The following is a 23,176-nucleotide window of genomic DNA, read 5'->3' as shown; positions in this document are numbered from 1 at the left end:
GAGGCTAGAATCAGCTAGAAGCCATGCATGATCGAAGGATGTGGGAGGCTGTATATATACACCCTCCTGCATTGACAAAGCTCCCATAGCCTCCCACTTCCATTTATGTACATTGACCAGATGGGAAGCAGATAAATGTACAGTATCTAAAGCTTAGTTTTAGGCGAAGGACCCTCTGACAAATGTGACCAAGACAGAAAGTAAATGGAATTACATTTTTTTTTAGTTGTTATAAGAGGTAAGGGGACATTTTTAAATGAGGCAAACACTCTACCACCAGCTGTCTCAGACAAGAATTTCACTCACTCTTGGGAGATTTCTTTTCACTTCCCGTTGCATCCCCAAGAGAGGAAGTGAAGTAAAAATCTCAGCAGCAGCACCCAAACAGCAAAATTTAACTAGAAAGGGGTCTTATCCCTTTCCTACTCTATGCAAAACAAAAATGGGTACATACATTTTAAGAAAGCAGTATGTGCAGAAGGAATCAGCTGTAGCAGCCAGGTCAGTGTTGAACCTACAGTCTGTTACTAGTATTATTAGTGTTTAGTGTATTTTTTTACAAAATGAAACACATCAAGTTGTGCACTTTTCCATGGAAATCATCTGGAATTAAATTTCCATCGTCATCAATAAATGATGTTAAGAAATCTGTACTGCCTACACAGTGCTTCTCCAGGTCTTACTAATGTTTTCTGCTGCTACACTGTCCTCTCTCTGTTGAGTTCAAGGGGTTGATTTGCTAAAGGTTATTGGGCTATTCACGTTGCAAGGGAACTTTTATTTAGCTTAGTGAATTAAGTGAATCTGATAACTTCCATCATTCAAACATGCACAGGCAAAAATGCATTTTATGGTTTTGTTTTTGTTTTAATCCATGCTTGGGTATTTATTGCAACATGAATTTTCACCACATTCACTAAGCTAAATTATATTTCCCTTACAAAGTGAACATTCCCTTGAAAAAAGAGCAGCCTTTTTTTCCTGTAGTAAATCAACTCAATACCTCTTTGAATAAAAGATTGCATCTTGTCCACACAAGAAGTTGCAGATTAGCAGCTTCTAGATCAAAGAAAGTATTTAATCTGCCAAGGACACATTCTTCATCACTGATTCATCCAGTTTTGCTCTCACTAGATGTATAAATCATGCATGTTTTAGCCCCCAAGAGTACACAGTATATTTATATTTGTCAAAAATAAACCTCATTTGTTGTGTAATTGCCCAATTCAGATCTCTTTCGAAGTCTGAGACATCTTGCAAGAACTGATTTACAATATATGTATCTTCAAGCATAGAAATGGTATGCAGGTATATGTATAGCCAAAACTTTTTTTTGTTTTATTTAGAGTAGGAAAGGGATAAAACTGATGTTAACTGTTTCTGTGTGTCATTGGAGAGATTACGCTATGCTTCCTCTCCTGCAAATGCAACAGGTAGAGGGAGGAAATCTCTCTAAAGTGAAAAGGTTTTGGCTATGCATACACTTTAATCCCAAACTTCTATGTCCATTCTAACTCTATTGGTTTGGATGGGCATACATACTTTTTCCTAAGCATATCTTTTGGCATTATGTGTACCAAGTGTAACATTGTTTGTCACAACATGTAGTCTATAACTAGTTTTAAAATTAAACTTCATATTTTTAGGATATTTTTACGTTTTGGATAGATAGTATAGGTATGGAACTTCTCTATACTTTCTGTGTGGTCACCAATTGAGAAAAGATATCTATAAGAGCATTGGGGAGATTAGCATCCCTGATAAATTTATTGCCCTCTGTGTCCCTCTTTAGCTGTATAGACTTCAGAACAGGAAATAATGGGCAATTCATCCCAATTGACTACACATAGCAATAAAACTCTCAGGATTTAACCCCCTTTTTTGCAAAAACAGGTTTTTGTCTGGAGTGACATCTTATATAATTTACTGTAGACGGTGAGCAATTATGTCACAAAAAAGGCTCTCTCACCTGAAGACCTTCTATTGCTAGTCTCAGCATGCTTGGAGTCAACTTTGATGCTTGTTTGAAGGTAAAGTTGCTCCAGTCTATTATTAAAACAAATCCATTCACTTGAAGTTCTGGGTCTTCTATCATAGCTTCTAGAGATAGCAGTATCGCACGCAGAATATCCACAAGTGTGTATCTAAGAAAAACAAAAAATATTTTGTCCAGTCAGCTTATGCATAAAACAATCTTTAATATAAAAAAATCATACAAAATACAAGGTTAGCTTCATGATTTAAGAATAGTACTGAGGAGGGAAGAATGAGAAAATGTTGTAGAAAGTAGAAACACACTCAGTATAAATTTTTGTAAGCAAAAGTTGGAAGAAGTGCACAGTTAAATGGAAGAAAACAGGAACATATAAAAACTCACTTACATTACGGTGAATTTGTACTTTGTAAGAATCAATGCAGTATGAGAGCGCTGACCTGTGCCCTCGCAATTCATTGAGGAAAAGGTAAATTAATTATGTGGCTGTGTGGGCAGGACCCCACACTGCCATGCTGTTTTCAAAAAGTGACAGCAGGTTCGGAGAGAAGATCCCTTACCCACTGTCACAGATCACAGAGTGCTGGTGGTGGGAGGTAAGTGTATAGGAGTATATTACATGTTACACCCAAATATGAATGTAACGTGTAACTTGCTCCTAAAGGTGAAAATGTAATGGCCAATTAAATCCAGGTTAAGAGTTACTAAATTGCCAATAAGTGGCTTTTATTTGCATTTGGTTTCCTATGATTCAATGAGTGTCCTTACAACAGGGTGGTAACTGAAAAAAAATCTCTGGTGACTGGGTCATTTAGATGAGCACTGAAATTAGTATTTCATATGACTGTGTGATGTCATGTCAGTTATTTGACAAGTTGGAGCAGTGTTAAAAATGTAATAATATGAGGTAGAGGGAGAGGCTACAGGTAGAAGAGGGTTTCCTAATCCAAGCACTGAAAGAGCCAGATCAATTGTGCATGGGCATAAGCTGGAAGGGGCAGCACTGTTGTTCCTGGCACACAGCAACAAGAACATCCTTTGGGTGAGCATCTCTTTTGACTGAGGTAGCAGTAAGTATATGGAAGCTGTAACCCAGGTGAAGGAGAGAAGGAGAACTTTCTTGGGAGGATGCAGAAGGTCCTAATATCTCAATATCTGGAGGAAGTTCATGCAGCCATCCTTATGAACTTTGTGGCCTGTCACCATGCCGCTATGTGGAAAAAATATTCTTCTGCAGGGAAAACAAAAAGCCTCCCTTGCATTGGGCCTCCCCCCACACTGCTTATGTTAAATGCTTATTTAAGTCTGGGGTATAAAAAAAAAGTCTCCTACATTCTGGCTTATGGACTGTCCCACAGCTTCCTCACATCCAGTGTAGGTCTATGAACCCTAAATCGTACAAGATGATGTCAGAGGACCTGTGACTGCTGGAGCATAAGAGAAAAGCCTGCAGGCATGGTCATGTATTTATTTTTTTAACCAGTACCTTAGACATGAATGAGCATTTAGCCTTTGCAGTGCAGTAGCCATCTCAATACAAATCTGGCACACTGTATTTGAGCAAATTTCTACAGTTTATTATGGAACCTTAGCAGACAGAGGTGGCTGATTAGGGGTACGTGTTTAATTATCCCAGTATTCCAAATTTACCCATTGTACATATACTGCATGTGGCTTTTTTTCAACTTTTTGTACTAAATAAAATTGTACATATTGTAATATTTTACCACATTGATTTTATGATTTTTTTTATGGCACCTCAAAAGTCCTAATATTAGAAAGAAGCTGTTGTATGCAGGATAGAGCTTTGGAATAACCCAGTTCCCACGATGCAAGTCATGTCCCTTTTAGTAAAGGCACACGCTTTGCATTATGGGTTGTGGAGTGAGGCTTATGCCCCGTACACACGGTCGGACTTTGTTCGGACATTCCGACAACAAAATCCTAGGATCTTTTCCGACGGATGTTGGCTCAAACTTGTCTTGCATACACACGGTCACACAAAGTTGTCGGAAAATCTGATCGTTCAGAACGCGGTGACGTAAAACACGTACGTCGGGACTATAAACGGGGCAGTGGCCAATAGCTTTCATCTCTTTATTTATTCTGAGCATGTGTGGCACTTTGTCCGTCGGATTTGTGTACACAGGATCGGAATTTCCGACAACGGATTTTGTTGTCAGAAAATTTTATATCCTGCTCTCAAACTTTGTGTGTCGGAAAATCCGATGGAAAATGTGTGATGGAGCCCACACACGGTCGGAATTTCCGACAACAAGGTCCTATCACACATTTTCCGTCAGAAAATCCGACCGTGTATACAGGGCATTAGACTTAAGCTCAGTCAATATTGGAATAGTAAGAGATGGAAGATTCTGGGGCAAACAAGAACCATGCTCAGAAAACAAATAGATGAGGTGGCTGCTGTTACCCACCTTTATTACTTGCATTTCTTTATAGATGTTTTGTTTTCACTAGCAGCTCTTGCACACACAATCAACCCCATCAAGACGAGGCGTATTACATACCTTTCTAGTGGGCTGCAGAAATGATTATAGGGTTCACTGCCCTTTTTTGGAGTGTATTAGCTATGAAAACTTGCATTGAACTGTTTTGTTATATGGATGTAATACGAGTTGATTAAATATGTCCTATCAACTTGAATCTGATTGCATTGTGGCACAGCTAGCGAATGTTCCCATGAAGCCTACAGGCAGCATTACCACAGTCTGCTTGTTTTGCTGTCAGTAATCCTTGAAACTGTTAGGACTTAAATTCCTCCCGAGTGATGCACAAAAGGAAATTCAGATTCTTTTTATAATTGCTTGCTATGAACAACACTTGTAATAAATCACTCTACTCTACATATATACTTTAAAGCAGTTCGGAAACAAGTTATTTTACCTGTATCGATGAATTACTCAGCAGTTTTGACAGCTGGTAAATTTGGAAGAATTGGAAAACAGTTTTAATATGGATAGAGTGGTGAGAAAATAAAACTGTCAGGTTTTAAAGTGGTCTGTGTCCCCATTACCCAATCAGGGAGATTTCCAATGTTATAAGGAATAAAAATATGAGTAAAACCAAAATTTGGAGTTGCCATCAGGACTAGTGAAATAAGACAGGATTTCCCTTACACTGATGTATCACCCTCCTAGCGTAGGATGCTAGGTAAATTTGGTTTTTAGCTCCTTGTGTAATCAAGGGAGCAGTAATCCTGACCTGGTCTGTTTGGGTTTCATAAACTTGGAGTTTGATTTCTTCCTCGTGTCTCTGGAAGAAGCTGCAAGAGCTTAGGGTGGGAGATTCAAAACCAGCCTGAATATTTATGAGGTTCCAGCCAAACCCCGGAGAGGAGTGTCATGAAGGGGGGCTGGAATGGTGAAGCACTGGAGAACTGGGTGCCTTTTCCTCAGGAGGGTTCCAGAGCCACAGGGGCTGCTGCCCTCAGGCAGCCAGTGGACAGTATAGCTGCTATAGTGTTCTCAGCGGTGTCAGGGCTGAGGGCCTGGATGGATCTGCATAAAGGCTGAATGCAGAACCTCACCAGAGGTCTGGAGAGGTGCCATCTCAATTACTGGACTGTGTCCAGAGGAAGCTGGAAGGTGGCAGCTGTCATGGGGACTTGTGAGTAAAGACCCTGAACTAATAAATAATTACTCAACAGTGTCCACGCAACAAAAAATATTCAAATTCAAAAGTGAATCCAGCTGTTGACACACTCTGTGTGAAGACCCTAAACTGATACCTGTGACTGTAGTGTTCCAGAGAATGGGTATCAGCAGTTGTGCAAGAGAGGTGCAAGAGAATCAGATGCAAAAGACTTGTCCCATGGTCTTCAGCTGTGAGGCCTTACACTGCTCACAAACGTGCCTCATCCCCAGCTGTGAGACATTAGCTTATTCAGAAAGCTAACTCATGGTCTTCAGCTGTGGGAGTTTAGACTGTCCAACATTCATATCTTCTGAAGGAGAAGACTGTCCTTTCATTGCTGGATTCTAACAGTTTCAGAGTGTCCCATGCCGTAGTCCCTCTCTTGTTAAAGTTACTTCAAGCAATAAATACTTAAAAGACAAACCGTAGACTGATTATTGTAGCCAGAATGAGTGAACTGATGCTTGGGTGGATAGGCAGCCTCTGCACTTTTAGGGCTCATGAACACACAGATTATGTTGACCGCTGGCCATGGGAAAATGCATTTTGGGGCAGGCGGTTAAAAGGTTCCTATCCTGAACGCGATTCTTCCATGTTCAGGAGAGGAAGGTTGAGGGAGGTTGAACCTAACTGCAGCAGCTTCAAACTCTTGTAAAAGCCTTTTAGGCTTTTATGGAGTTGACTTTAGGAGCCTTGGCAAAAAAATGCCAAAAGCTCCTAAATTCAAGTTTAGAAGCTGTAGTGTACATGAGCCCTGGGAGGGAGAACCAGCTAGCACCAGTGGCCACTACAGGGGTAGCAGTGTACTAGAAAATATTCCTGTTCAGTCTACAGGACAGGAAGTGCAGGGAACAATGTTCTACTGGCAAAATAATAGCCTGTTCTGGATTTTTATTTTTAATGTAATTGTAAGACAAAGGGGTTTATTTAATAAAGGCAAATCCACTTTGCACTACAAGTGCACTTGGAAGTGCAGTCGCTGCAGATCTTAAGGGGGGCATGCAAGGAAAATAAAAAACAGCATTTTTGCTTGCACATGATTGGATGATAAAAGCAGCTCATTTCAGATTTTCCCCTCAGATCTACTGCGACAAAGTGTGCAAAGTGGATTTGCCTTTAGTAAATCAACCCCAAAGTCTATTCAAAATTACCTGAACCAATCTTTCCTAGAAGTTGAACTCTGGGGAAAATCAAAATCCTCCCTTGTAGGGGGGGTTGCTCCCACACCACAATGGTTAAAAGCACATAAATGTCTAGGGTACAGAAAAAAGAACATTTATTTACCTGATTTCCACTCGCAGGCTCCCTCTAGGCTGTAAGACTTTGCTCACAACCTGTTATCCCCTACACCGCAGTGTTCACAAGTCTTCTGACATAGTCAATTACAATAAAAGGCCCATAGACCATCATTGGGCATGAAGACACCAAGGGACAGTCCAAGCTGTAATGTAGGGGAGTGTCGGTTGGCAGGGGTGCATTGATTATGTAAGTAAACTGCTTTTTGATACCCTAGACAGAATCAAGCATTTAATATTTACAGTGCAGGGGTATCTCCATCGAAAGGGAAGATTTTTGTTTTTCTCAGAGATTTTAAGGGGTATTAAACCCAAAACCAAAAATAGGAGGGTTCCAGAGCTAGAGGGGTTGCTGCCCTCAGGCAGCCAATGGACAGTACAGCTGCTATAGAGGCCTCGGCGGTCTCTATAGCAGCTCTATATATTGCATCATTAGAACACCTGTATTCGAGTGCCTACATTCTGGACGAAGAAGCAACAGAGGCAACTTTAGACAGCAGCATTGTCAGTCTGGGGGGTATAAGAAGTACTATCAGATTTAAATACACTAACAAACTGAAAACAAACTCCAGCTAACACACGATCACACCAAAGTCCGTTCGTTTAGAAAGTGATAGCGTATGACGGGACTAGAGAAAGGAAGTTCAATAGCCAGTAGCCAATAGCTGCCCTTGCGTCGTTTTTGGTCGGTCGGACTAGCATACAGACGAATGGTTTTCCTGATAGGAACTGAGACCATCGGAAAGATTTGAAACGTGTTCTATTTCTAGGTCCGTCAGAATTTTAGAAAGAAAAAGTCAGATGAAGCCCATCCACGATCAGAATGTCCGACGGAATGATCCTTCGCACCTTTTTTGCCGGAAAGTCCGGTCATGTATACGCGGCATTAGAATTGGTAAGCTGTAATATAATACATGTTTATTTTTTGCTTTTGGATCTAATACCCATGTAACTGTAGACTGACTATGCATCTTTCACCCATCTGTACAGTCACATGCAGGTTGCTAAGTAATTTTTTTTTAGTTCTGTTTGAGATTTTTGTAGGGCTAAATTAAAATGTGTTGATGTCCTCTCACAGCTCAAAACTACAACATGTGTCTACCTCTGTAAACTATTGCAGGTTATCAGCACTATCCAGGTTAATTATTGCAAACATAATAAGCCCTAGGCATTAATTGCTCATGCAAATAGGAAGTATTGGTTATCTTCAAGGGCTTCATTTGTTTTCGTTGAATAAATGAATGTAGAGCTCATAATAATGTCACATATGAAATCAAAATTGCATACAGTGTAAGGCCAAGGATGAGCCATGTTTTTTTTACAATAAATAGCACAGCTAGGACATTAGTTTAAGTGCTTGTCTAAATAAGCTTTTACATTTTGTTCTTGACAGATGCATTAGTCACCCACAGTTCCAAGTGGAAAAACAAATCTGTCAAATCATAATATTACAAATTCATTTCAGTGTAATACATGAATTTGCTTACTTTTATGTATTATTTTCTTTCTTTTTTTTTTGCAATTTTCAATTTTTATTTTTAGAAAAAAAGAAAGAAGACATTTTCCATGTAAAAATACATGACAGAAACAATAATGATCAAACATCAGAACAATATACATATATCTAGAGAATTTGATCAGATCTGTTCCATAAAGTGATAGATATATCTCAACAAAACAGTCTAATAGCTATCCCATCTCAGTCATGAGCTTAACAAACAAAAACCCTAATTCAGGGATCATGAAATCCCCTTGAGTTTAGGAAGCTGCCAAACATTTTTCTCCCCTCCCAGCATTCCAAAAAAAAAGAAAGAAAAAGTAAAAAAGTAAAAAACAAAATAACAAAAAAAAAAAAAGCCAGTAAAGAAAAAGTAGGGTGGATATTACTAAAGAGCCAATCAAAATTAAAGGGCATGATACGCAAATTCCATCAACTAATAGGACTCACATTAATGAGAGTCTTTCCCTCCTCTGAACTGATAAACAAGTTCCATAAGGACCAAGTTTTCATCCATACCCTTCGTTTCTGCTGGGCAGTCCAGACAAGGCCTTCCATCTGGTTCAACTTCTCCACCCTCCTGAGCCACAGTCCCACTGAATTAAGCTGTGTCTGTTTCCAGGTAAGGGGAATACAAGATTTAGCCACATTCAAAAGATGAGTAATAATAGATTTCTTATAAATTTTTCCAGGAATTTTGGAGACGTGCAACAAGAAGAAGGCCATATCTTGAGGGACCTTATAATCACATTTTTGAGTGATTTTCTGGACCTCTCTCCAGAATCTCCGTATTTTGTGGCATGACCAAAATATGTGTAGTAGCATCCCACATTCCCCCTGACAGCTCCAAAAATGATCAGAGGTTTTTAGAAAAAATCTGTGGGGAAGGGACGGGTCCGATACCATTGAGAAAAAATCTTGAAATGTATTTCCTGCACTTTCGTGTTAATTGAAGGATTTAATGTTAAATATATTATATTAGTACATTGCCCTTCTGAGAAGGTTCTACCTAGGTCGGATTCCCACTTTCGAAGAAAGGGTAATTGGTAGTCCTCCGGAGGTGTAATCAACCATTAATACATCTTTGAAAGAGTATGGGATAATGGATCTCGCTCAGTGCAATGTTTTTCAAATGGGAATGGGCTATGGTCTAAAATACCGGGAGCAGGTAAAGTATGTAAAAAATGTCTTAATTGTGCAGCTCACCAAAAGTGTAGTTGGTAGCTGGCCAGCAGTGGATGTCAGCATCTGTAATGTGTGCCGAGACCCTGATGTCACACAGCCCCAAATTCAACAATGTACTGAAAGCTCCTTTACGCAAACCTGGAGTGAATTGTGGATTTCCAAAGATGGGGAACAACGGAGACTCGACAGAGGACAGCCTACCATTGGAAAAAAGCCGAGAACACAAACACGTCATAGGCCCAATAAGTGGATGTACACTACTTCCATACCGGGCCTATTCTGGCACTCCTCTCCTACATGTAAAATCATAATTTTTTTGGAAGAAAATTACTCAGAACTCCCAAACATTATATATGTTTTTTTAGCAGACACCCTAGGGAATAAAATGGTGATTGTTGAAACTTTTTCTGTTACACGGTATTTGCACAACAATTTTTCAAACGCATTTTTTTTTTTTTGGAAAAAAACTGTTTCATGAATTAAAAAATAACAAAACAGTAAAGATAGCCCAATTTTTTTGTATAATGTGAAAGATAAAGTTACGCTGAGTAAACAGATACCTAACATGTCACATTTTAAAATTGCACACACTCATGGAATGGTGCCAAACTTCGGTACTTAAAAATCTCCATAGGCGACGCTTTAACATTTTGTACAGGTTACCAGTTTAGAGTTACAAAGGAGGTCTAGTACTAGAATTATTGCTCTCACTCTAACGCATGTGGCGATACCTCACATGTGTGGTTTGAACTGCATTTACATATGTAGGCGGGACTTACAAGTGCATTCGCTTTTGTGCGCGAGCTACACTTTCTCTTTTAATTTTTTTTTATCACTTTTATTCCTATTACAAGGAATGTAAACATCCCTTGTAATAGGAATGGTGTGTGACAGGTCCTCTTTATGGAGAGATGCGGGGTCAATAAGACCCCGCATCTCTCCTCCAGGCTAGAAAGCATAAAATTTTTAAAAAATTCACGATCCCATGCTTTCCAGCCACAATCGTGGCTTTGTTTACAAGCGCGGCCTGGACATGATGTCATAACGTCGCGCCTGGGCCTCCGACGGTCATAGAGATGACTGGTGACCATCTGGTCTCCGGAAATATCCATGACCATCATCCGGCGGCGGCCGATTCTTTATCCGAGTCCCCGATGGCACGGGAGAGCCTGGAGAAGCACCTGAGGGCTGTGGGAGGGGGGATGTCCCCTCTCATCGCCTGTAAGAATGATCTAGCATCTCAACTACCGCTATGATCATTCTTACGGTGCACAGAATTGCCACCTTAAAAAGAGGATATCTGAATGATGCCTGTAGCTGCAGTCATCATTCAGATATTCCCACTGAAATTCAAGGACGTCATATGATGTCCTTGGGCTGGAAGTGGTTAAAAGAGGATGAAAGATCACTAAAACACCACGGGGCCCTGTGCAGCAACAGGTTGCTCAGTTCCAAATTCGACCAGAATTGTGTTGTGTTCTCCCAAAAGGCTCTAATCAGCTACATGAAAGTGAAGGTTGCTGCTCACATCTAAATGCATTCCTGTATATGCAAGTCAACAGTAAAAGATGTGTCATGCTGCACTCCCTTAAGTAACATTAAGTAAATGCTAAATGTGCAAACAAATCAATAAATATAAAATATAACACAATATCTTAATCAGTGAAAAAAAACACCCAAAGTCCAGTAATAATACATATAGGGGTTGATTTACAAAAGGCAAAAAGACTGTGCACTTCGGAAAGTGCAGTTGCACACGGCAAGAGCAGTTGCTCCAGAGTTTAGTAAATGAGCAGAAGCTCTGCTGACTTTCATCAACCAATCAAGTGCAAGCAAAAATGCAGTTTTTTTTATTTTCCTTGCATGTGATTGGGTATTCTTTACAAAGTGAAGCTTTACCTCATTTACTAAGCTCTGGAGCAACTGCACTTGCAGAGTGCATTTGCACTTTCCATGGTGCACAGTCTATTGGCCTTTAGTAAATCAACCCCATAGTTCCAAAGATACATTTTCTATGTCCAAACAGTGTCTTCCTCCACTCTGTGCCCTGTATTATCAAAAATCCACACCAACATGTAAGTGGGTCCCACCACCATTCCTCCAATGTGCTCACCTCAAATATTGGGCCTAAAACGTTCGTAAATTAGATCTAAATAGGCATTTTCCCCTAGGGGGTATGAATATGGGATCTGTTATTTTCCTAAGATTACTTCAGATGGATCTTCTCCCTTTTGATAGAACACCTGGTGTATTTCTCCTTAAGAGACCACCGGTCTTTACCTCCTCCACTGCCAATATACTCAAGCAAACACAGAATGGCCTCTCATGGTGTAATAAAACAAGTACCAATCATTTTATTAAAGTACTGCACTTACAAGGTAAGAATGCCTTTAAATCTCAATGTGCAGCAGCAATCCATCACTCTTGCGGCATCAGCGCCACTCGGCTCCTCCCATGCGTTACGTCACTCCACGCGTGACTTCTTCCCAGGATCCCTCTCCCTATCTTTATTGGCCAATATAATTGCAATTGTATATATATATATATATATATATATATATATATATATATATATATATAAATATATACTGTATATACACAGTATCTCACAAAAGTGAGTACACCCCTCGCATTTCTGTAAATATTTTATTATATCAATACTGAAGAATTGACACTTTGCTACAATGTAAAGTAGTGAGTGTACAGCTTGTACAACAGTGTAAATTTGCTGTCTCCTCAAAATAACTCAACACACAGCCATTAATGTTTAAATCGCTGGCAACAAAAGTGAGTACACCCCTAAGTGCAAAAGTCCAAATTGGGCCCAGTTAGCCATTTACCCTCCCTGATGTCATGTAACGTGTTACCAGGGCTTTTTTTCAGGGGGAACTTGGTGGAACTCGGTTCCACCACCTCTGGCTCAGACCCTTGGGGGGGGCTGCTCTGCACAATCACTTGTAAACACAGAAGTCTGGTTTCTGTGTTTACAAGTGACAGCTCTGCACTCTGTGTGTAATGCAATCCTGGTATTTAATGCCCCTTTAAGACCCTACTACTGTTCATGAAATTTGACTGACCACACCCACTATTTGATGTGATTTGGAGGGTGTGTGTGGGGGAGGGGTTTTGGGGGGTCGTGGTTACAAAAAAGCCCTGCGTGTTACTGTTACAAGGTCTCAGGTCTCAGATGTGAATAGGGAGCAGGTGTGTTAAATTTGGTGTTATCGCTCTCACTCTCTCATACTGGTCACTGGAAGTTCAACAAGTCACCTCATGGCAAAAAACTCTCTGAGGATCTGAAAAAAAGAATTGTTGCTCTACATAAAGATGGCCTAGGCTATAAGAAGATTGCCAAGACCCTGAAACTGAGCTGCAGCACGGTGGCCAAGACCATACAATGGTTTAACAGGACAGGTTCCACTCAGAACAGGCCTTGCCATGGTCAACCAAAGAAGTTGAGTGCACGTGCTTAGCGTCATATCCAGTGGTTGTCTTTGGTAAATAGACGTATAATTGCTGCCAGCATTGCTGCAGAGGTTGAAGGGGTGTCATGTCTCAGACCATGCGCTGCACACTGCATCAAATTGGTCTGCATGGCTGTTGTCCCAAAAGGAAGCCTCTTTTAAAGATGATGCACAAGAAAGCCCACAAACAGTTTGCTGAAGACAAGCAGACTAAGGACCTGGATTACGGGAACCATGTCCTGTGGTCTGATGAGACCAAGATAAACGTATTTGGTTCAGATGGTGTCAAGCGTGTGTGGCGGCAACCAGGGTAGGAGTACAAAGACAAGTGTGTCTTCCCTACAGTCATGCATGGTGGTGGGAGTGTCATGGTCTTGGGCTGCATGACTGTTGCCGGCACTGGGAAGATACAGTTCATTGAGGGAACAACGAATGACAACATGTACTGTGACATACTGAGGCAGAGCATGAACCCCTCCTTTTGGGGACTGGGCTGCAGGGCAGTATTCCAATATAATAACGAACCCAAACACACCTTCAAGACAACCACTGCCTTGCTAAAGAAGCTGAGGTTAAAGGTGATGGACCGGACAAGCATGTCTCCAGACCTAAACCCTATTGAGCATCTGTTGGGCATCCTCAAACAGAAAGTGGAGGAACACAACGTCTCTAATATCCACCAGCTCTGTGATGTTGTCATGGAGGAGTGGAAGAGGACTCCAGTGGCAACCTGTGAAGCTCTGGTGAACTCCGTGCCCAAGAGGGTTAAGCAGTGCTAGAAAATAATGGTGGCCACACACAATATAGACACTTTGGGCCCAATTTGGACATTTTCACTTAGGGGTGTACTCACTTTTGTTGCCAGAGGTTTAGACATTAATGCCTGGATGTTTAGTTATTTTGAGGTGACAGCAAATTTACACTGTTATACAAGCTGTACATGGACTACTTTCCATTGTAGCAAAGTGTAATATTTTTTTTTTCACAGTTGGGGCATGGAAGGTTTTGGAAGTATTTTCTAGGCCCTGGTCTCACACCAAGGTTGAGAACCATATAAGAATCTATAGCAACAGAAAGTCTAGCTGAGAATCACTACTTCAGTAAAAAAGTACAGAACACAGCTAATTATGATTATCCTCATAGGCAGTGTCCCTCACAGCTAAGTCCAAGGTAGTTCTGGTAACACAAATGAACAATTGGAAGGATTCAAGGATACACTGCCACCCCACTGAAATTAGAGTACTCAGGCTCGGTTCACACTGGGGCGACTTGTCAGGCGACCTAGTCGCCTGACAAGTCGCCTCCCGTTCTGTGCTATGGAACCGTTCTAATTGGAGCGACGCAAGTCGCTCCGACTTAGAAAAAGGTTCCTGTATTACTTTGGGGGCGACTTGGGGCGACTTGCATAGACTTCTATGCAGAAGTCGTCTCGCAAGTCGCCCCGCAGTCGTTTGCAGGTCGCCTCGCTGAGGCGACCTGCAAGTCGTGCCGCCCATGTGTGAACCGAGCCTAAGGTAGCAACTGGGAAGTTGCTCCTTACAGTAGTTGAGTGTTCCAGAGATGCTGAATATTACCAGGCTTCTGCCCAGCTGCTTGCACACCTGTTCTGACAGTGAAGTGCCTCTCACCTGGTTTTAGATCACTTTCCCAGCTACCTCATCAGGTGTGACCTTTCTGAGCTGCTGAGGGAGGGAAGCAAAAGACGTCTTGCTTTGATGTGTATGGCAAACCAGGAGGTTGTGAGAAAAGGTAAGGGGACATGTGCCTGCATCTGAACATGGTGAGAAAATGGACACTCCATTACAGGACAAAAATTTATATCATGCTTTTAGGAGCTCTCATTTCTGCACTCCTGTGACCCAACTGCAGCATCTGACCAATGCTGCAGCCACATAGGCGATGTTTAATGTTTTCATATCCCGCACTTTTTCTTTAAAGGGTAAGTTTCCAGACATTTCCATTAGTAATGTCTTTCTTCCTGATCAGACTTTAGGTCATGACACAGGAAGGAGTTGACCAGCTGACCTCATTAGCACACACCCTGCATCATCCACCCACCCATTCCCAGATGCACATTATTTAAATGAAATGCAATCAATCAGTGATTACCCTTTTCACTAAATACACAATCAGATTGCATAGTGTATGGCCATCTTTATACAAGTACATAGAATGGAGTGGACAGAAACACTCAGCTGTCAGGCCCCGTTCACATCTCTGCATAGCGGAAACTCGCATTCCCACATGCATTTTGGGGGGAGGTGTTTTGAAACATTTTCACTCATCACACATAGGGCAGCCCATCCACCTGAATAGGCTGCCCTGCACACAGCAATCACCCCAAAGAAGCTTCAGAACTTTTTTTAGAGTGGAGCTTAGTGCGTTTTTTACTGCGATTTTTGGTGCAGTGCCTTTCTGAAATGCAAGGAAATGTACAAATGTGAATGGAGCCTCATTGTTCTTGTGTTACTGCACCAATTTCACTTTCAGGCCCCATTCACTTTTAGCATAGTGGGAGCGCATGTTTTGTGTCTAGTTTTTCCTGTGACACGCATATGGCAACCCGTTGATTTTAATTGGCTGCACTACATATGGTTAATGGGACATTTTGGCGTTTTGTGTGTTTTTCACTGTGCAGCATTTGCCCCTCGTTTTTTCACATGGCAAAATGTGTGTTTGCTTCTGTGTTTGGTGTGCCCTTAACAATTAATGGCACTGCTTGGACCTTGAAGAAGGGGACATACCCCGAAAGCTTGTCCTGAAAAATTGTATGTTAGTGCAAATAAAAAAAGTATCACGGACAGTACTCAATTTTCTCTGGCACTGAAAGCACAGCTAGTAATTTTAGGTGTATAAACATGGCCATACACTATGCAATCTGATTGTATTATGTGTATTTAGTGAGAAGGGTGCTTACTGATTGATTTAATTTCATTTAAAAAATGTGCACCTGGGAATGGGTGGGTGGATGATGCAGGGTGTCTGCTAATGGGGTCAGCTGGTCAACTCCTTCCTTTGTCATGACCTAAAGTCTGATTAGGAAGAAAGACATTACAAATGGAAACGTCTAGAAACATGGATTAGGACAAGAAAAGTAAGCTTCTGTAGATTTAATGGAAAGCTTTGATATTTTTGCAAAAAAAAGTACATAAATGCTATATTGGTGCATAGGGGAGCTGGAATTTAGAAAACAAATTGTACAAAGGTGAACTTACACTTATAGTCAATATATTAACAGATTCAAATAACTAAACCAAACACTATACAAGAATATACCAATATAATGCTAAATCCGAAGGCACAAATACCAAGTTTATAAAGGATATAAAGAGATCATCTACAAAGAATAAATAAGCTATATTTAGATATTTAAGCTTGTATATATGTACATAGTGCCCAAGGAAAACATCCAGATCATGTGGGTGTCATTAAGGTGGGAAATTATTATAAAGGAGGGTACAGTTATTTCAGAAAAAAAACACTACTTTCCCTGTCCTTCTCAATCCAAAGCTTTCTGAAGGTGCCAAAACTAAAGATCTAAATAAAGCCTCAATCCCCAACATATTCAGTGGGCTGCAAAATAGCTTCATTTTCATAACTTTGGTAATATTAGTACATTATATTGCAATGCACCCAGGAAAAAACGAATTTGTTTATTTAAAATGTTACTGAAACGTAAAGGATTCATTCACATCTTTATATTTCATTAACGCATGCTAAAACTAATGTTTTGCATTACCACAATGCAGGGTAGTGTATGCACTTAGGTGTATGCATTGCTGTGCCAATATCTTTAAATGGCACCCACCACACTGTTAGGTGCCTTTCACACGGACGGCTGTTCTGCCGCAGATAAAAGCATATAATATGTTCTGTGAAATTCAAGACTCCAGGCACTGCGATCAGCTGCATTTGTACAGTTCGATTACTTGTGTTTACGTGCGGTTACATGCGGTTGCATTTAGCTGCGGTAGTCATTCCCTAATGTTTTTTTTTGGTCCCTTGAATCTACCCATGATGTATTTCGGTCCTCTGCATTTCAAACCATCTTTTTCCTGTCTCTTTGTTGACTGGCTGAGTGTGTGTTGGAGTTTTGCAGTGAGAGGAGTGTTCTGTGTATTGTGCTGAGATCGTTCAAGATGAATGCATGTATGGGTAGTTTGATGGCAATGCTCATATTGCTGCTCATGAGAATGAAGAGGAGAAGAGAGATCGAGTGGAGGAGATGCCCCCGTCGTTACTGGGTGCACCCTTTAACCTCATAGCGTCTTTCTATCGGCTACTTTGCCCTCATGTTTGGTGAACTGAGAACTCACGGAGACAAGTTCTATAACTACACAAGGATATCAGTGGCAAGTTTTGATGAATTGTTGGGACTTGTTCGAGGACGCCTCACCAGACACAGGACCAACCTGAGACGATGCATTCGTGAGGAAGAACGGCTGTTACTTACTTTAAGGTAAGTTTTCCATATCTTGAACATATGCTTAAATTCATGCACATGCAGGTTTACCAATATTATTGACAATAGTCTGTATATATATACATCTATATATATTTTATACTTTTTTATATTTTCTGAATTGTTCTCAATTTTGTATTGCAGATACCTTGCCACTGGAGCGAGTTTTACCTCCCTTCATCATCAGTTCCTAATGGGAATTTCAACTGTGTCGACTATAGTACATGACACCTGTTTTGCCATTTGGGAGGAGCTTAAGACCACAGTCATGCCAGAACCAACAGCCAGTCTGTGGGAAGAGATAGCAGAGGAATTTTGGGAGAAGACTAACTTCCCAAATTGTATCGGGGCATTAGACGGAAAACATATCAGGCTCATCAAGCCACCAAACTCAGGTTCATGCTGCCTTCTTCTCTTTCCTCTATCCCTCTGAACTTCCTGTGTCATTTCCCAGGTATACCTACTGATTATGATGTGCTTCCTGTTGTTCTTTTTTTTTCTCACGCTGCTATCCGCAGTTGACACAAAAGACTGCGATTACCTGCGGTTATGTGCATATAGCTGTGCTAAATCGCTCCTGGATGCAGTCAATTCTATTTTTTCTATCCACACCAAACCACATGTAACTAAATCGCAGCTAAACGCAGTGTGTGAATGGGGCCATAGGAAAGCATTTTGTGCTTTTAGCTGCGGTAGAAAACTAGAAAATCTGCAGCTAAAAGCACAATTCTATCTGTCCCTGTGAAAGGGGCCTTACAGTAGCAGCTGTACTGCAGCACACAGTGATGTATCACTGGTTGCAATCAGTCAACAAATGATCACTTTTGCAGTGATCTATTGTCGAGAGACTAAAAGCAAGATATCCTATATGACATCACTTTCTGTGTAAACATAATGCCAAAGCATTGTTTCACATTGTGTTTACTGTGCTCTGCTAATAAGAGCTCTGTTTGCAGGAGCAGAAGCCCAGGAGTTGATTGATTTAACTCCTGGGCTAAATGATGAACTGTTGCAGTCCCTGAAAGCTGGAGGTTCCATCAATAAAGCCTGCAAGAGCCATTGTTACTCAACAGGCAGACCTCTGTGCTCTAGACTAGAGTTGGATGAATGATTTGGGCCGAGCAAAAGTTCCACCTGAACATCGCCTGTTCATCGAACACATGAATTTTCGGGACACTCGGCAGAATGTTTCACCCGCCGAGCGCCCCACAATGCACTGCGTGCTTCACAGTGCATTCTAGGGCCCTAATTGGATGAAGCAATGCACCTGACCTCTGGTCAGATACAAGGCTTTGCCAATTAGGGCACAGAGCACTGTCAGAGCCCTGATTGGACAAAGTGATGATCACTTTGTCCAATCACGGCTCTGTGCTCATAGTCCCACCCCACACTATAAAAGGTTCCTTCCCACAGGAAGCTTTGCAGTGTGTTGTTTGAGAGGAAATAGCTAGAGCAAGGCTCAGTTTGCTACTAGCGAGTTAATATGTTCACTTATTTTGATTCTGAGTTTAGAGTGTTAGTGTAGTGTCAGTATAGTGTGGGTATAGTGTGTCAGTATTGTGTGAGTATAGAGTGTCAGTATAGTGTGCGTATAGTGTGTCAGTATAGTGTGAGTATAGAGTGTCAGTATAGTGTGCGTATAGTGTGTCAGTATAGTGTGAGTATAGAGTGTCAGTATAGTGTGCGTATAGTGTGTCAGTATAGTGTGAGTATAGAGTGTCAGTATAGTGTGCATATACATGGGCGTCCGCAAATAGGGGCAAGGCAGGGCAATTGCCCCCCCTGGAATCATCAGATGTTGTTGGCTTGCATACTGTGTGTTGAAATGTCCACCGCAGCCGCAATCGCGGCCGCCGCAGACTTTTTTTCCTACGTCTGTTTCTCTGCTGGCTGCTCTGAGCTCTCTCTGATCACCCCCTGCGATGCTGCAGCAATGGTCTGGTCTGTGTCTTCCTCCTCGCTCCTCCCACCACTGCTGCTCTGCCGAGCCAGGCCTGTTACAATTCTCCGCCCGAGCGGTGCAGCTGCTACCGCACACTGTGTCTTCCGGACCTGGTGAACCTGAGGCTGAGCCAGACACCCTCCCTCCCTGCCAGTGTCCTCCGAGGTGAACTTGTGATAAGGGGGTGTGGGTTGGCATGGTGTTCGCTGCCTTCAGCTGATGTGCTGTGAGAAGAGGATGGGGTGTTTGTTTCTTCCTGGTCTAATAAGGGGGGAGGCTGCTGTGTCCACCACCACCCACTAATGTACCAACTCACTGCTTTTAGTTTAAAGGGTGATTCAGTGATTGGAGTGCAATAATTTTTACCTGGGAGTCATTTTTTGATTTGACTTTACTTGCTTGCTGTTCCATGTTTTGCTTGTTGTTTTTCAATGCAGCTTTGAAAATGCCTGCTGGATTCCTGTGCAACTCCATGCAGTGCAATTTGTCAGCTCATTCATTTAACTGGGATGAAATCACATTGGATCGCACAAAAATGTAATGCACACACGACTTTTTCAAAAGCGTACTGCACCAAATTGTATGGTACTATGGTACCATGAGATCCATAGATCTGAGATCTATAGTGTGTCAGTAAAGTGTGGGTATAGTGTGTCAGTATAGTGTGGGTATAGTGTATCAGTATAGTGTGGGTATAGTGTGTCAGTATAGTGTGGGTACAGTGTGTCAGTGTAGTGTGGGTATAGTGTTTCAGTATAGTGTGGGTATAGTGTGAGTATAGAGTGTCAGTATAGTGCTTCAGTATAGTGTGAGTATAGAGTGTCAGTATAGTGTGAGTATAGAGTGTCAGTATAGTGTGAGTATAGAGTGTCAGTATAGTGTGTCAGTAGAGTGTGGGTATAGTGTTTTAGTTTAGTGTGGGTACAATGTGTCAGTATAGTGTAGGTATAGTGTTTCAGTATAGTGTGGGTATAGTGTGTCAGTATAGTGTGGGTATAGTGTTTCAGAATAGTGTGGGTATAGTGTGTCAGTATAGTGTGGGTATAGTGTTTCAGTATAGTGTGAGTATAGTGTGAATATAGAGTGTCAGTATAGTAACAATATAGTGTGTCAGTATAGTGTGGGTATAGTGTTTCAGTATAGTGTGGGTATAGTGTGTCAGTATAGTGTGGGTATAGTGTTTAAGTATAGTGTGGGTATAGTGTTTCAGTATAGTGTGAGTATAGAGTGTCAGTATAGTGTGAGTATAGAGTGTCAGTACAGAGTGTCAGTATAGTGTGTCAGTATAGTGTGAGTATAGAGTGTCAGTATAGAGTGTCAGTATAGTGTGTCAGTAGAGTGTGAGTACAGAGTGTCAGTATAGTGGGTCAGTATAGTGTGAGTACAGAGTGTCAGTATAGTGTGAGTATAGAGTGTTAGTACAGTGTGTCAGTATAGTGTGAGTATAGAGTGTCAGTATAGTGTGTCAGTATAGTGTGAGTGTAGTGTGTCAGTATAGTGTGAGTACAGAGTGTCAGTATAGTGTGAGTACAGAGTGTCAGTATAGTGTGAGTATAGAGTGTCAGTATAGTGTGTCAGTATAGTGTGAGTTTAGTGTGTCAGTATAGTGTGTCGGTATAGTGTGAGTTTAGTGTGTCAGTATAGTGTGGGTATAGTGTTTCAGTATAGTGTGTCAGTAAAGTGTGGGTATAGTGTGTCAGTATAGTGTGGGTATAGTGTGTTAGTAGTATAGTGTGGGTATAGTGTGTCAGTAGTATAGTGTGGGTATAGTGTTTCAGTATAGTGTGTCAGTATAGTGTGGGTATAGTGTTTCAGTATAGTGTGAGTATACAGTGTCAGTATAGTTCTTCAGTATAGTGTGAGTATAGAGTGTCAGTATAGCGTGAGTATAGAGTGTCAGTATAGTGTGAGTATAGAGTGTCAGTATAGTGTGTCAGTAGAGTGTGGGTATAGTGTTTCAGTATAGTGTGAGTATAGAGTGTCAGTATAGTGCGAGTATAGAGTGTCAGTATAGTGCAAGTATAGAGTGTCAGTATAGTGTGAGTATAGAGTGTCAGTATAGTGTTTCAGTATAGTGTGGGTATAGTGTGTCAGTATAGTGTTGGTATAGTGTTTCAGTATAGTGTGGGTATAGTGTGTCAGTAGTATAGTGTGAGTATAGTGTGTCAGTATAGTGTGGGTATAGTGTTTCAGTATAGTGTGGGTATAGTGTTTCAGTATAGTGTGGGTATAGTGTTTCAGTATAGTGTGAGTATAAAGTGTCAGTATAGTGTTTCAGTATAGTGTGAGTAAAGAGTGTCAGTATAGTGTGTCAGTATAGTGTGGGTATAGTGTTTCAGTATAGTGTGGGTATAGTGTGTCAGTATAGTGTGGGTATAGTGTTTCAGCATAGTGTGGGTATAGTGTTTCAGTATAGTGTGGGTATAGTGTTTCAGTATAGTGTGAGTATAGAGTGTCAGTATAGTGTGAGTATAGAGTGTCAGTACAGAGTGTCAGTATAGTGTGTCAGTATAGTGTGAGTATAGAGTGTTAGTATAGTGTGAGTATAGAGTGTCAGTACAGTGTGTCAGTATAGTTTGAGTATAGAGTGTCAGTATAGAGTGAGTATAGTGTGTCAGTACAGTGTGAGTATAGAGTGTCAGTATAGTGTGTCAGTATAGTGTGAGTATAGAGTGTCAGTATAGTGTGTCGGTATAGTGTGAGTACAGAGTGTCAGTATAGTGTGAGTACAGAGTGTCAGTAAAGTGTGTCAGTATAGTGTGAATATAGAGTGTCAGTATAGTGTGTCAGTATAGAGTGTCAGTATAGTGTGAGTACAGAGTGTGAGTATAGTGTGAGTATAGAGTGTCAGTATAGTGTGTCAGTATAGTGTGAATATAGAGTGCCAGTATAGTGTGTCAGTATAGTGTGAGTATAGAGTGTCAGTATAGTGTGTCAGTATAGTGTCAGTATAGTGTGTCAGTATAGTGTGAGTACAGAGTGTCAGAGTGTCAGTATAGGGTGAGTACAGAGTGTCAGTATAGTGTGAGTATAGAGTGTCAGTATAGTTTTTCAGTATAGTGTGTCAGTATAGAGTGTCAGTATAGTGTGAGTACAGAGTGTCAGTATAGTGTGAGTATAGAGTGTCAGTATAGAGTGTCAGTACAGTGTGTCAGTATAGTGTGAGTATAGAGTGTCAGTATAGTGTGTCAGTATAGTGTGCGTATAGTGTGTCAGTATAGTGTGAGTATAGTATAATGTGTCAGTATAGTGTGTCAGAATAGTGTGAGTATAGTATAGAGTGTCAGTATAGTGTCAGTATAGAGTGTCAGTATAGTGTGTCAGTATAGTGTGAGTATAGTATAGAGTGTCAGTATAGTGTGTCAGTATAGTGTGGGTATAGTGTTTCAGTATAGTGTGGGTATAGTGTTTCAGTATAGTGTGGGTATAGTGTTTCAGTATAGTGTGAGTATAGAGTGTCAGTATAGTGTGAGTATAGAGTGTCAGTACAGAGTGTCAGTATAGTGTGTCAGTATAGTGTGAGTATAGAGTGTCAGTATAGTGTGAGTATAGAGTGTCAGTACAGTGTGTCAGTATAGTTTGAGTATAGAGTGTCAGTATAGAGTGAGTATAGTGTGTCAGTACAGTGTGAGTATAGAGTGTCAGTATAGTGTGTCAGTATAGTGTGAGTATAGAGTGTCAGT

At 41.0% G+C, this 23,176-nt stretch overlaps 1 protein-coding gene across 1 annotated transcript in view; it reads right to left on the bottom strand.

Moving 5' to 3' along the window:
- The window catches only part of CLVS2 (clavesin 2), a 106,840-nt gene that overhangs the window by 55,098 nt on the left and 28,566 nt on the right, over positions 1–23,176 (bottom strand). Inside the window, exon 2 of the mRNA XM_073627188.1 lies at positions 1,970–2,144. Within this exon, the coding sequence (XP_073483289.1) occupies positions 1,970–2,144 (175 nt within the window). The remainder of the gene's footprint in view (positions 1–1,969; positions 2,145–23,176) is intronic.

The sequence above is a fragment of the Aquarana catesbeiana genome, linkage group LG04, assembly GCF_042186555.1.
Source record: "Aquarana catesbeiana isolate 2022-GZ linkage group LG04, ASM4218655v1, whole genome shotgun sequence".
NCBI classification, from domain to species: Eukaryota; Metazoa; Chordata; class Amphibia; order Anura; family Ranidae; genus Aquarana; species Aquarana catesbeiana.
Note: the sequence above shows the minus strand (reverse complement) of the source record. Positions and strands in the feature narration are given on the sequence as shown.